At 44.8% G+C, this 13,936-nt stretch overlaps 1 protein-coding gene across 7 annotated transcripts in view; it reads right to left on the minus strand.

Annotated features, from left to right (window-relative positions):
• AP1B1 (adaptor related protein complex 1 subunit beta 1) overlaps positions 1 to 13,936 on the minus strand; it is a 54,661-nt gene that overhangs the window by 32,875 nt on the left and 7,850 nt on the right. For all 7 annotated transcript variants that reach the window (XM_073886837.1, XM_073886836.1, XM_025858091.2 and 4 more), the window contains one exon: positions 1,885 to 1,947. In XM_073886837.1, coding sequence (XP_073742938.1) covers positions 1,885 to 1,921 — 37 coding nt within the window. In that variant the 5' untranslated portion in view covers positions 1,922 to 1,947. Of the gene's footprint in view, positions 1 to 1,884; positions 1,948 to 13,936 lie in introns of those variants that run through there.

Genomic DNA, 13,936 nt, shown 5'->3' on the forward strand with positions numbered 1-13,936 from the left:
ATAAAGCCAAAGACTGTCATGTGGGGGGAAGTTCTGAAGAAGTTCTAGATGGATTTACAGTGAGAAAAAGAAAACTTGCAGGTTTTTATCATGACTGAACAATGTGGTGCTTGGGAAAGAACTTAAGATGACAGACAGCAAACAAAGTTAATTAAGAACAATCACACAGTAGAGTCCAGGGCAAGGCCACACTGAGGATATTGCTCAACAGAGCCAGGAGAAATCTGCAGACCTTGCAGTTCAAACTCTTGACTTCTGTAGGATTGGAGGGACACATGCCCTTCCCCTGCCAGAGACTGAGGGGGCCCTGTCTCTCTGCTGCGGGATCTAACAGACCATGATGACTTTGACCCTGGGTTCTGCTGCAGGGCTGTCCCAGCTTTGCTCAGAGCCTTTGGTCAGATTCGATACAACTGGCTGTCAATTGATGGATCTAGGCCTGAGTCACTTCAGTTCTAAGAAAGCTGATGAGGTGAACTTCCGATCTGCCTGCTGCCAAAACGTCTCTTTCCTCTAATGGGCCCCAAATCCAATCAGTCACCAAGCCTACCTCCTCAATTGCATACAAAGCGTCCGATTCTCTCTACCCACAATACTACACCCCAGCCCACCCCCTCCCCCGGCTCAGGTACTATCATCTCTCATGGGTACTGGTCCCCCTGCCTCCCCAAATCTTCACCCCTTCAATTCTTTACTAGAAACTGCCTTGGACCTTCTCTTGCTTAAGACCATCACTGATGTCTGGTTTGGACCTACGCATCCCTCTATAGACATTCTCCTCAAAAGAAAACCCACAAAAACCCCACCACTGACACCCCAATACACTTAGCACTAGGTTCACCCCCTCTAGCCCCTTACCTCTCCAACTCTCCTTCCATCACACTCTTCAGTAACTTGTGCCCGGGTGCTTTCCTTCCCCTGAACAGAGCAAGTGCTCTGCTCTGCCCCACCTCCCGACCCCTTCCCCCTTTTAACTAGCTAGCTCTACCCAAGGTTCTCCCACAGCCCCTTGCACTTCCCTTACCACAGCACCTACCACCTTTAGAGTGATTACTATTTAATAGACTGTCTTCTCTGCTTAACTGCAAGTAAAGCCAGGTCAGAGACTCCAATCTGTCTCCATGGCACAGGGAGGGGGCTGAGGAAAAACTGGCTAGAACAATAAAGAAGGGCTCACTAAGGGGCAGACTGCAGGTTCTGGCTCAGCTGCCTCAACAACAGACTCTTTTCATCTGGTCAGCAGGCATGTGTCAATCTCATGTGGAAGGAAGAGCCGGTCAGAAAGATGCTTACAGGATTAAAGCACATTCATCAGCCACTACAACCACCTCTGTTTCCCAGAAAGCAGAAACAACCACAATACTCTACAACATAAGACTAGCTTAGCAAATTTCAGTGCAGCAACTCAGCAGACTAACATTGAGTAGTTAGAACTGTGGGGAAATGTTTAAGATAATGTGAAATGAAAAACAGGATATAAATTCTGACTCTGATCACGTAAAACATGTGCCCGTGGATAAAAGACCAGACACACACACACACAGATATCACTGTGGGGTTACTGATAGGATTATGTGCTTTCTTTCCTCCAGGAAAAAAACATATTTAATAATGTTAGGCCATTCGGAATAAAAGGGGGCTTTTTTCCCCCTCCATTTGGAGCTAATGCTCTTCCCTTCCTGAGTTCTAAGAGAAGTGGTCAATTTCTTATACCATCAACACTTCAATGTTCTGGATCCACAAGGTTAAAGATGCTCTGGGTAATTTCCGCCACTTGCTCCCAGGTCTCCACCCCTGCCCCCAAACCCCACCCTGGCAGGGAGAAGGCAGAAGGGTGGAGCAGGGAAAGGGTTGGGCAAGACCCCACGATGAAACAAACAATACCTTTCTTGGTCGTGGTGAAATACTTTGAGTCAGTCATTTTGGTCCCTTATCTGTGGCCAGACTCTGCAAGACAGAAGAGAGGGGTGACTTTCTGTTGTGTCCGCTCCATTTTCAGTTACAGACCACAGGAGGAGGGCAGGATCCAGCACACATGTGGTATGGGAAGATAGCTTCTTATCTCTCTACAGGGCAAATGAGCTATTACATAATAGCTGATCAGATTTTGGAAGGTAACTCTGAGGGATCTACCAAATTTTTGAATGTGTATATCCTTTGACCCAGCAGTTCTACTTCTAGGACTTCTAGGACTCTCCCACAGAAATACTTGCACAGATGTAAGGGTTTTCCTACAGCACTGTCCATAACAATACTTCACTGGAAATAACCTAAATGCCCATCAATGAGGGAATGGCTAATGGGGTGGCTCAGTCGGTTGAGTGTCTCTGCCTTCGGCTCAGGTCATGATCCCAGAGTCCTGGGATGGAGTCCTGCATTGGGCTCTCTGCTCAGCAGGGAGCCTGCTTCTTCCTCTCCCTCTGCCACTCCCTGTGCTTGTGCTTTCTCTGTCAAGTGTATAAAATCTTTTTTTTAATTTTTTTTAAAGATTTTATTTATTTATTTGAGAGAGAGAATGAGAGAGAGAGCATGAGAGAGGGGAGGGTCAGAGGGAGAAGCAGACTCCCTGACGAGCAGGGAGCCCAATGCGGGACCCGATCCCGGGACTCCAGGATCATGACCTGAGCCGAAGGCAGTCGATTAACCAACTGAGCCACCCAGGCGCCCCCAAGTGTATAAAATCTTAAAAAAAAAAAAAAAAAAAAAAGGGACGCCTGGGTGGCTCGGTTGGTTAAGCGGCTGCCTTTGGCCCAGGTCATGATCCCCGCATCCTGGGATCAAGTCCCACATCAGGCTCCTTGCTCAGCAGGGAGCCTGCTTCTCCCTCTCTCTCCCTCTGCTTGTGCTCTGTCAAATAAATAAAATCTTTAAAAAAAAAAAAAGAAGGGAATGACTAAATACTCCGACAAGTCCATAGATTAAAAAGCACTTAGTTATAGCTACCCCTTCGTGTGCTCACTCCACCCAACACTGTTTTAAGTGCTTCCCGCAAGTTAACTCATTAAAGCCTCATCACAGCCTTAAGGAGGTATTACTGTTACCCCATATAGTCAAAAGAGCTTGGAAAATGCCAAATTTGAAAAGCTAGGGAGGTTTCTTCTCTCCCCAACTTTTCTGAACTTCTCTAACGGTGATATGTGCTATTCAACTCTAGAGAAGGCTAGAATCTGTATACTGTAGACTCTACAGCATTCCCCAAATCTAACTGGCCAGTTTCCTTAAAGCATCTCTCAGGACATCTCCCAATGCAAAAGTCACAGTGTGAAGTGCTGTTCTAAGGCAATAAAACAAAGAAAGTACCAAGTCCCCCTCATTCATTCAACATTTATGAAGTATCTACTATGTACCTTCAATAGTTCCTCTTAACAGGTAAGATGAAAGATTAAAGAAGCTACACAGGGGCCAAGTACCCTGGATACATGGCAGAGGCTCCAGGGGTTGTTTACTGAGTCCCTGTTACAGCCACGGGTTCTTAATACATTATCCCACTTAATCCTACCAATAAGGTAGCTGGTTTTAACCCTATTTTACAGATGAGGAAACTGAGGCTCAGGGTTGCTAAGTAACTTGCCCAAGGTCACATGACTTATAAATGGTTAGACTGGGAGACCAACTGAGGTCTGCCTGACCTTAGCAGCTGTATTCTTTTTTTTTTTTTAAAGATTTTATTTATTTATTTGAGAGAGAGAATGAGAGAGAGTACGAGAGGGAAGAGGGTCAGAGGGAGAAGCAGACTCCCTGCTGAGCAGGGAGCCCGATGTGGGACTCGATCCCAGGACTCCAGGATCATGACCTGAGCCGAAGGCAGTCGCTTAACCAACTGAGCCACCCAGGCGCCCCAGCAGCTGTATTCTATCAATGAAGGAATTCTGCTTCTCCCATCTGAAAGGGAGGACAGAGCCCTGACAGTGGCTAAGGACTCAGTTCAAAAACCGTAAGACTTTCAATGACAACTGTCCAATCCTACCTGTAGTCTCACATGGTAGAGAAAACCACAAAATCCAAAAAAACAGACATTTGAATGGAAAAAACTCACTCACTCTGTCCCTTCTGTTGTCTCTGTGGAAGAGACTGAAACATAGAACCCATCGAGGGCACTTGTGATAAGCACTGGGTGTTATATGTAAGTGATGAATCATTAAATTCTATTCCTGAAACCAATATTACACTGTATGTTAACTAACTAGAATTTAAATAAAACCTTGAAACTAATTAATTAAAAAAACCCACAGAACCTATTAACATCTTCTTTCAATGCATTACTATGTGGAAGCAAGATGGAGGTTACTGGTGGGATGGAGGTGAGAGGTCAAGGATCATTTCAAAAGTCTCTGGAAACAAAGCTGACATGGCTCCTCTCCAGCCCAACTGAATTCTCCAGACTAAGCTGGTATTCACAGCAGGATGGCAATGAGGCTGTTCCCCAACTGAGACACCCAATAGATTTTGTCTCAATGATCAATGGGAAACAAGTATGTACTGTCTCGGGGGCTGCCTTAAATCCTTTGTGGATCCCGCTGGAATAAAGGCTTTGCTGACAAAACAGTACAAAGGAAAAAACACAATTCTAGTTTCTTTGCTGTGCAAGGTTGAAAAGGGATGATGGCACTTTTCTGTGGGAGGTGCAGGAAAAAGCAGAAGAGACTGCTGTGTCTGATGATGGCAGACCCACAGTAGGGACTCTAACTTGCAGGTCCTGGCAGCAGGAGTCAGGGCTGTGGACAGATCCACAAAGGGAGAACCCACGTCAGCCTGGTCCATGGCTCTGTCCATCCTCCCCCTTCAGAACTGGCCCAGGGTTCTGCACATGGCCAGTGCTGACCTGATAGTTGTTAAAAGAAATGAAAAGGGGCCAATGAGCATCCCAGGGAGGCTTGGCTTGCTGACAGCTCTGTTATGTAACTCTTTAGCATTTGTCTCCTAAAGGAGTTTACTTATAGTGAAAATCATTTTCTTTGGAGCACACATAAAGCCATTTTCTCAGAGAAATCTCACCAGCCTAGAGGTTCTTTCTGGAGTGCTTCGAATGAGCAGCTCAACAAGATAATAGGATGTCTGCACACAACAAAGGGCTGTATGACTTTAGAAGTCACAGCGTGAAAGCACAACCGGCAGAGCTATCCAAAATAGAAGTACCCCATTTCTCAAAGTTAAGTTTAGTCTAAGAAGAGGGATCAATGAAAGCAAAAGCGGCTAAAAATTTTAGACCAAAAGAATCACAGTAACATATAAACCCCTCCATTGTTAAATCTAGAAGGAAATCAAAGTGAACAAAACCCCAAAACTACTCTAGATGTCTAACTTCAGTGCTGCCCAGAGATTCTTCCTTCTCCAATAGAGGAGGCTATAGGGGGCTTTCTCCTCATCTGCAGGCACAACACAACATCTGGGGCCCTAGGTTCCCAGAACACAACCTCCTGGGGACAGATTTGTGTTGCATGCAACTGCCCAGGTGGAAGAAAGGGTGGGAAGCTTCTTTTGGGGGGATTAAAAAAAGCAACAGAGCTGCAGGGTCAGCTAATTAGACCACCACAGTTGCCGATAGCCCTATAGCGTTAAGCTTTGATGACACCCTTCCTTTTACAGGTGCTAAGCAACTACTCCCAACTTAAACTGCTACCCAGTGTGAGTGCTGGCTGCTGCTTTTCTCTGCAATATCTATTTCGCATATCTCTCTGCAGAGGGCCCAATGGGACTGATGATACAGAAATCGTATCCCTCTGAAGTTGTTTCACGTACAGGAAATTAAAGTGGAGGAGGAAAGGGAAGTAGTGAGAAGTGAAAACGCTTTTGCAAAGGCACCCAGAGCATGGATTTTTAAAAACCTCATTTCACTGTGGAAGATCAACTGCCCCTGGTTGACCTGCTGCGGGTGGCTAGCTCCTGTGTCCTTTCTCTGCAGTTACCTCTTAGATGTCAGTGCAAGAGATGTTTCATTCTCCCTACAGGAATGGGAAAAACCCTACAGTTCAGTCTAAAGGATCAGACTTGTGGATGCCACAGGGAAGACAGGTGCTTTCCCTGGCACTACTCAGCCATCACCATACACTGCATGCCTCCTAATGGAGGCCAAAGGGGCTAAGACCTTGTTTGATGGATCTGACTGTGTACATGAGCCACAACTGAAAGCGGACAGCCAATTCAGGCAAGAAAAAGCTTAGGGTTTGGATTCTATCTTTGGAAGTGACAGGACGCACATTAAAAAGCAATAATCGGGGAATTTTTGGTTTGGAAACTGCTCTGGCCAGTGTGATGAGTCACTTTTGCTAAGGAGAAAGCAGTCTGGGCTGGGATACCCCTCACTTTCAGCATTTACTGGCTAAGGAATGCCTGGAGGGGAGGGAAAGTCAAAATTAAAGAGGGGTACACCTGGAAGGACTGGTTTTGTCTTTGAAGAGCCACTGATGATGTCCTTACCTTAAATCTACCTTCCCACTTTGATCCTATAATCCCAGGACCAGTCCCTATTAATCTTACTTAAAAAAAAAAAATCCTACTGACGCTCCTGCTTTCCCCTGCCACCAGACTTAAAGCAAAGAAACTGAACAATAGGGTGCCTGGGTGGCTCAGTTGGTTAAGTGACTGCCTTCAGCTCAGGTCATGATCCTGGAGTCCCAGGATTGAGCCCCATATCGGGCTCCCGGCTCAGCGGGGAGCCTGCTTCTCCCTCTGACCCTCTCCCCTCTCATGCTCTCTCTCTCTCAAATAAATAAATAAAATCTTAAAAAAAAAAAGAAACTGAATAATAAAGCCTGAAACAGAGTAGTTTTAGGTGTTCTAGAATTATAAAGAACTCTCTGATGAGAATCAGTGACATCCTGGCTAGGACAAAGATGTAATGTAATCTAAGAGTGGAAAAATGAGGTCCTAGGAAGAAAATGGAAGGGGGGAAAAACTCAGAAAAATCTTCCCAGCTAAAGACTGAATTTTAGCCACTGGAGTTAGTTAGGTGTAAGGAAAGTTCTCAACACTTTAAACTTGTGAGGTCTTCACATATCTAAATGTAGTTCTATGAACAAGAGATAAACAATCGTGGTGTTTTAAACTAATAAAAGTAATTTAAATCTATAAAAAATACATTAAGAAAATAAATATTGAATATATTTCAACTTTTCTCCAAGATCTCAAAATTGCTAATGATAACAATAATTATTTTATTTTTATCATTTTGATTTTTTAGGTAGACTTCATGGCCAACGTGGAGCTTAACTCACAACCCTGAGATGAAGAGTTGCGTACTCTACCAACTGAGCCAGCCAGGTGCCCCAACAATAATTTTAAAAGAAAGAATACTGAACTGATGTTAGTTTACTTCATCTCTATGATCCAATTCCTCTCTTGAAAATGGGGACAGCAGCACTTGCTCTTCCACCTAGTTCACTCATTTCTTCTGATAGGGGACAATGTGGGAATGGAAAGCACACTAACAAGTATAAATACCATGGGGTTCTGGGGCACCTGGGTGGCTTAGTGGTTTAGGCATCTGCTCGGGTCGTGGTCCTGGGGTCCTGGGATCTAGCCCCACATCGGGCTCTCTGCTAAGTAGGGAGCCTGCTTCTCTCTCTCCCTCTGCCTGCCGCTCCCCCTGCTTGTGCTCTCTCTATGAAATAAAATCTTTTTTTTTTTAAGATTTTATTTATTTATTCATGAGAGACAGAGAGAGAGAAAGGCAGAGGGAGAAGCAGGCTCCCAAGGAGCAGGGAGCCCGATGCGGGACTCGATCCCAGGACCCTGGAACCATGACCCGAGCCGAAGGCAGACGCCCAACCTTCTGAGCCAATAAAATCTTAAAAAAAATAAATACAATGGGGTTCCATTTACATGAAATTCTAGGATAAGAAGAGGCAAAACTAAACTTATGGTGGCAGAAGTCAGATCAGTGGATGCTTCTAGCTGAGAAGGACTGTCTTGAATGGGGCACAAAAGAACTCTAGAAGTGATGGAAATGATTTGCATCTTGATGCAGATACTGGCCAGACTGGTACACTTAAGAGCTGACATATCACTTGTTGTAAATCACAAAGATTTTACTTTTTTTTATTTGCCAGAGACAGAGAGAGAGCACACAAGCAGGGGGAGCGGCAGGCAGAGGGAGAGGGAGAAGCAGGCTCCCCGCTCCATGGGACCCTGGGATCATGACCTGAGCTGAAGACAGACGCTTAACCAACTGAGCCACCCAGGTGCCCCAAATATTGAATTTTTTAAAAAAATATAATAAAACCCAATGCTGAAGAAGAAAAATGGAAAACTGTATACTCTAGACAAAACAAAGCCTTTCTGAGTATGACATTAAATCAAGTCTTTAAAAATCTGTGAGTTTGATCATATAAAAATTAAGTTTTCCTGCATGGCCAAAAACATAAAAAAGACATATGACAGACACACACATAAATTTCTATCACATCTCAGACAAAAGCCTATTTTCCTTCATACATAAAAAGTACCTAAAAATAGGAGAACGGCAAAGGATGTAGTGTGTTCACAGAAAATGAAGAACAATGGTTTAAGCTTACTTATAAGAGAAATTGATACTACAATGAAATACCATCCATCAGCTACTGGACTGGTAAAGACACAAAAGTCTGATGACACTCCATGTTGGTGCTGATGTGGGAAAATAGATACCCTTATATGATGCTAATAAGAGTCTAAATTGCTACAGCCTCTACACCAATTTGGCAACAGCTATCAAAATTGTAAAGGTGCTGACCCTTTGACCCAGCAGGTTTGCTTCTAGGAATTTCTTCTTCTTCTTCTTTTAAGGTTTTATTTATTTATTTGAGAGAGAGAGAGAGAGAACACGAGTGGAGGGAGGGGCAGAGAGAGAATCAGAAGCAGACTCCATGCTGACTGTGGAGCCCGACGCCCATGACCACAAGATCATGACCTAAGCTGAACTGACTGAGCCATCCAGAAGCCCCTAGGAATCTATTCTATATGTACAAAAGCTATGTACATACAGTTATTCGTGTAGCATCCTTTGTAATAACAAACTATTGTAAACACCTTAAATGTCCTTCCATAGAGGGCTTGTTTAAAAATTATGGCATGACAGGGGCACCTGGCTGGCTCAGTCAGTACAGCATGTGACTCTTGATCTCTGGGTCATGAGTTCGAGCCCCACATTGAGTATAGAGATTACTTATTTTAAGAAAAAAGGAATTAAAGATGTCTGGGTGGCTCAGTTGGTTGAGCATCCAACTCTTGCTTTCGGCTCAGGTTGTGATCTCAGGGTCGTGAGACCAAGTCCATCAGATTCTGCAGTCGGTGCAGAATGTGCTTGTCCCTTTCCCTCTGCTCCTGCACCCCCCCACAGCTGCACGTGCTCTCTCTCAAATAAATAAATAAAATCTTAAAAAAATTTAAAAAGAAGAAAAAGTAAACAAGAAAAGATAATCTTTTCCTCCAGAAAAGAAGCCAGATTGCTAAAGGATGGGGTGAGAGACTGACCTTTCATCACTCACCAGCTTATGTCTTAGGAATTTTACATCCTGTGCATGTAGCACCTCTTTCAAATATAATACAGTTTAGAAAACAATGGGCGTCTATCCAAAACACTGTTCCCAGCCCCATGCTTATCCCCAGTCTCAGCTCAAACACTGCTGCCTTACAGGAGCCTTCTCCAGACCCAGAGTGGCAGAGGCCTCTCTGACATTTGACTCAAGTCATATCGTGGACTTCTCCACATCCCTCCTCACGACTCTCATTTGGGATCTGTCCTATTTAATGCTGTCAACCCAGTGACTGGCAGTATGCCTGGCACATTCCAGGAGCTCACCAAATGTTTGCTGACAAAATTAATGAAAAGACAGGTTCCCAGAGAAGCTACAAAACCAGGGGCCTATAAAAGATCGAGGTAAGAGGACTCCCTGATGAGACCAGTGAGTGACAATGGGGCAGACCAGGGACATAAACCTTTGTGGTTAACTTTCAACAAACATGGCAAGTCTGGTCCAATGCCAAGATAGCTGCCAGGAAATCTAGCTTTGCTACCAACAGCTGTATGATCCAGGGCAAATCCCTCCACCTCTGGGCCTTACTTTTTCTAACTGTCAAACAAGAGAATTCAAGCAGATCAATGGCTTTCCAAGCCCCTTCTCACTTTTAAACTGTTTAAAACAAAAATAGAATTGCTCTGTTTGACCTTAGAGTGGGGGACTTAGAGCCTAGCTCATTCCACTATGCCCAACTCCCCCTCTTCACCAGGGGCCCTCAGACAATCCACAGTTCCACAGGACAACAGTTCCAGTCTATTAAATGACAGATAAACGCCCATATCTCACGTTCTACGATTCTCTGCTAAAGATGAGAAATCCATTTCCTCACCAATGAGTGTTCTTCCAGGGTATCAAACAAGAGGAAATGGGGCATGATCATTCTCTGAGCATGACAAAAGACATTTCCAAGGGACAAGAGAAAACAAATTCAGAATGCAGCCAGGGCTACCAAGCCTTATTAGGTCTTCAGTAGGAAGGAAAACAGTAACAAGCCAAACAATTCCCCAAATGGCCTGCCAATGGCCAAGGAAAGGACTTTTCTAGTCTCAGGGCAGTGATTCATGCCAGAGCAACCCATGCTCTGCACTTGGATGAGAGGCATAAAGTTGGTGGCGCTAGCACAGTGCACTGCATACCACTGGCACTTGGTGATTTAACAAGGGAGACAATCAGTATCGTGAGATCAGCCAGAGAAGCAGCTTTAGGAAAGGGGAAGGAGATATTTGGTAAGGTCTGATCCAGCTGTCAAGACTCATCTCTGATTTCAAGGATATCTGGGAAGGGAAAAATGAGCCCTAAAAGTCTGTTGGTGGCTTCCATCTTCAGTGCTGTTTAAAACTGTCACTGTTGGGCACCTGGGTGGCTCAGTCGGTTAAGCGTCTGCCTTTGGCTCGGGTCATGATCTCAGGGTCCTGGGTTCGAACCCTGCATGGGGCTCTCTCCTTAGTGGGGAGTCTGCTTCTCCCTCTCCTTCTGCCTATCCCTCTGCTCATGCCCTCGCACTCTCTCAGATAAATTTTTAAAATAAAAAATAATAAAACTGTCACTGTTAAACTCTTGCCTGATGAAGAGCTGTTCAGAAACCTGCTCCAGGCACGTTAGCTCAAGGACAGTTAAGAATAAGCTAGGAAGAGGGCGCCTGGGTGGCTCAGTTGGTTAAGCGACTGCCTTCGGCTCAGGTCATGATCCTGGAGTCCCGGGATCGAGTCCCGCATCGGGCTCCCTGCTCAGCAGGGAGTCTGCTTCTCCCTGTGACCCTCTTCCCTCTCGTGCTCTCTGTCTCTCATTCTCTCTCTCTAATAAATAAATAAAATCTTAAAAAAAAAAAAAAAAAGAATAAGCTAGGAAGAGTGAATAAAAGGGGTTAGAGTGGTGCTACTGTTTCTTCTTCATTTAGAACAGAAAAGCCAAACTTTAATCACCCCACATGTTTGCTGTTTCAGTTCTGTCTCAAAGGCACAGGTTGATTCATTCACAAATGCTCCCCTACTCTGTGCCACGCTCTGGATTATGTTCCTGCCCCATGAAGCCTAGAGTTTATAATAGAGACAATGATTCTATTCACCACCCAGCAATTACTCACCACTGCTCACCTGACAGTCTCCTTTTCAAAAGGAAATGGTCCTCACAGGTAAGTCCTAAAGTTCACTTTATAGACAGGGGAACAGGTGAGGCCAACTTGAAGATTAAAAGGTGACTCAGCAGTAGAGAAAACCAGATTTCAGACTTTCTCTCTGAGACAACATGGCCACCAAACTCAGACAGACAGGTTCTTTCATGTCGGTTTAATAACTATGAGAAAATAAGTTGTGCTCTTTTTTGGGCTTGGCATGAAATTCAGAACAAAGGTGGCAGGGGTAGCAGTAATGGCAAACAGATATGCTCTATGGGCCAGACACTATGTAAAGAGCTTCACATTTAATCCTCACAATAATCTGTGGAAAAGGTATTGATAATATCACAAGTTTACAGATGAGAAAAGTGAAGCCCAGAGAGACCAGGGCATTTCTCTGGAGTTACACAGCTAGAAAATGGTAGCACTGACACTCTCTACCCTTGCCTCATAATGAGGCCCCACAGGTCCCACTCTGTCCAGCAAGGCAACTTCTCCTCCCTGAATGAAGCCCTGGCAGAATCAGACACACTCCAAGCTAAAGGATACATGAAATATGTTGCCACATATTCCTGCAGATTTCCCCGAACATTGAATTACAGGTATTTTAGGACCAGCCCATCCAATTTGGACAACAGGAATGTCAAGTTTGGTAATGTGCCTAGTGAAAGCCTGTCTGGATGAGCCTGCCGAGTTATGGGTCTGGGATTTGGATGAAAAGTAGTTAGCCAAAATCAATCTCCTGAGACCCACTAGCAATTAAAGCCTCAAAATGAAAAGGAAGTAAAGACACGCACATGCCACATGCAAATGTGCTTATATTAGCACTGAGTCCTTAGAAACTAATTCTAGAATCCTGTGCCAGTTCTCAACTACCTACAGAAAGAAAGCTTGGAAAGATCTGCTGTCAAGAGAAAGAAAGGTTCCTTTGGACTTGAAAAAAGAAAGTAACAGGGGTTTCTTCTGAATAATACTTAAATTAATCAAGAGAAAGAGGCCAAAGACTAGAACGAGGCACCCTGAGAATTTCAGTTTTCCCATCTATACAATGAAACACTTTCTGAAGATCTGTCAAGTGTTGGAGTCATCCATTCAGCATGTGTAACAGTGTGGAGCACTGTCAACTCTGAGACCGGGGCTGTGCCCCACACAGGAGCATGCGCACAGCAGACAAAGGACAGTTTTCCCGCTGGGCTTTTACAGATGCAGAGGCCAAGAAGTGCAGGTGAATAGCAGAGCAATCATGCCTTCCATATAAGTACCACCACTGTTCAGAGGAGGGTTCTGAGACTGGGGGAACGTCTAGGGAAGCCCTCTTAGATAAATAAGTGCTTTCCAGACAGGAAAAGATAGGTCACATTTGGAAAGGGAGGACTGAGGGTAACCTGGAGAAGACCCACAAGATGCCAGCATAACAGGGAACAAATAGAGACTAAACCACCAGCAACACTGACTGGTGCGCAGGCCCTGTGCTAAATGGTTTACAGCCCCTCTGTCATTTAATTCTCAAGGTAATCCACTTATAAATGAGGAATTAAAAATGCTGAGAGAGGAGTTACTTATCCAAAGCCAAAACAACCATGTGTGTTCAGGAGTTTGTGAGAATCCCTGCCTGGCTGAAGGCAAGGACTTGGAAGGGAAAGGAGCAGATGAGGTTAGGCAAGGAAGGATGAGATTCAGCGATGGTCTTGGATTCGAGAGCGTGTTAGATCCTGCTGGCAGAAGATGAGTGATCCTGTCAAATGACAAGTCTCACGCTGATGAGCATTTGACACTGCTTATCACTCCCTTTTCCTTGAAACACTTTCTTCCCCCTGGATTCCAGGATGCTATGCACTCTGCTTTCCCCTCTACCCCACTGCCTGCTCCATCTCAGTCTCCTTTGTTGGTTCTTCCTCCTCTCCCCCTCCATTACTGGAGGGCCCCAGCATCAGGCCTGGTACCTTTTCCCCACCCCCACCCCCCATACTATCTCGCCTCTTTGATGAGCTCGTCCAGTGTCAAGGCTTTAAGTATCATCTACATGCTGACAACTCACAAGTTTACACTCCCCAGGCCCAACCTCTCCAGTGAACTCCCAGCTCATATATCCAAACTGCCGAATCAATATCTGAACTTGAATGTCTATACAGCTAACAGGCAGCTCAAACTTAACATGATAAAAACTGACCTCCTGCTTGTCCCCACCCCTCAACTGGCTCATCTGCAGTTTTCATGATCTAGTTCATTATCAACATCTCTAACAGGGTCTCAGGCGAAAAAAACCTCAGTTACCCTTGACAACACACACACTCTCTCATATTCCACATCTAATCTATCAGCAAAT

This window comes from Callorhinus ursinus, unplaced genomic scaffold, assembly GCF_003265705.2.
Source record: "Callorhinus ursinus isolate GAN/ISIS: 27379988/994484 unplaced genomic scaffold, GSC_fseal_2.0 scaffold72, whole genome shotgun sequence".
Classification (NCBI taxonomy): domain Eukaryota; kingdom Metazoa; phylum Chordata; class Mammalia; order Carnivora; family Otariidae; genus Callorhinus; species Callorhinus ursinus.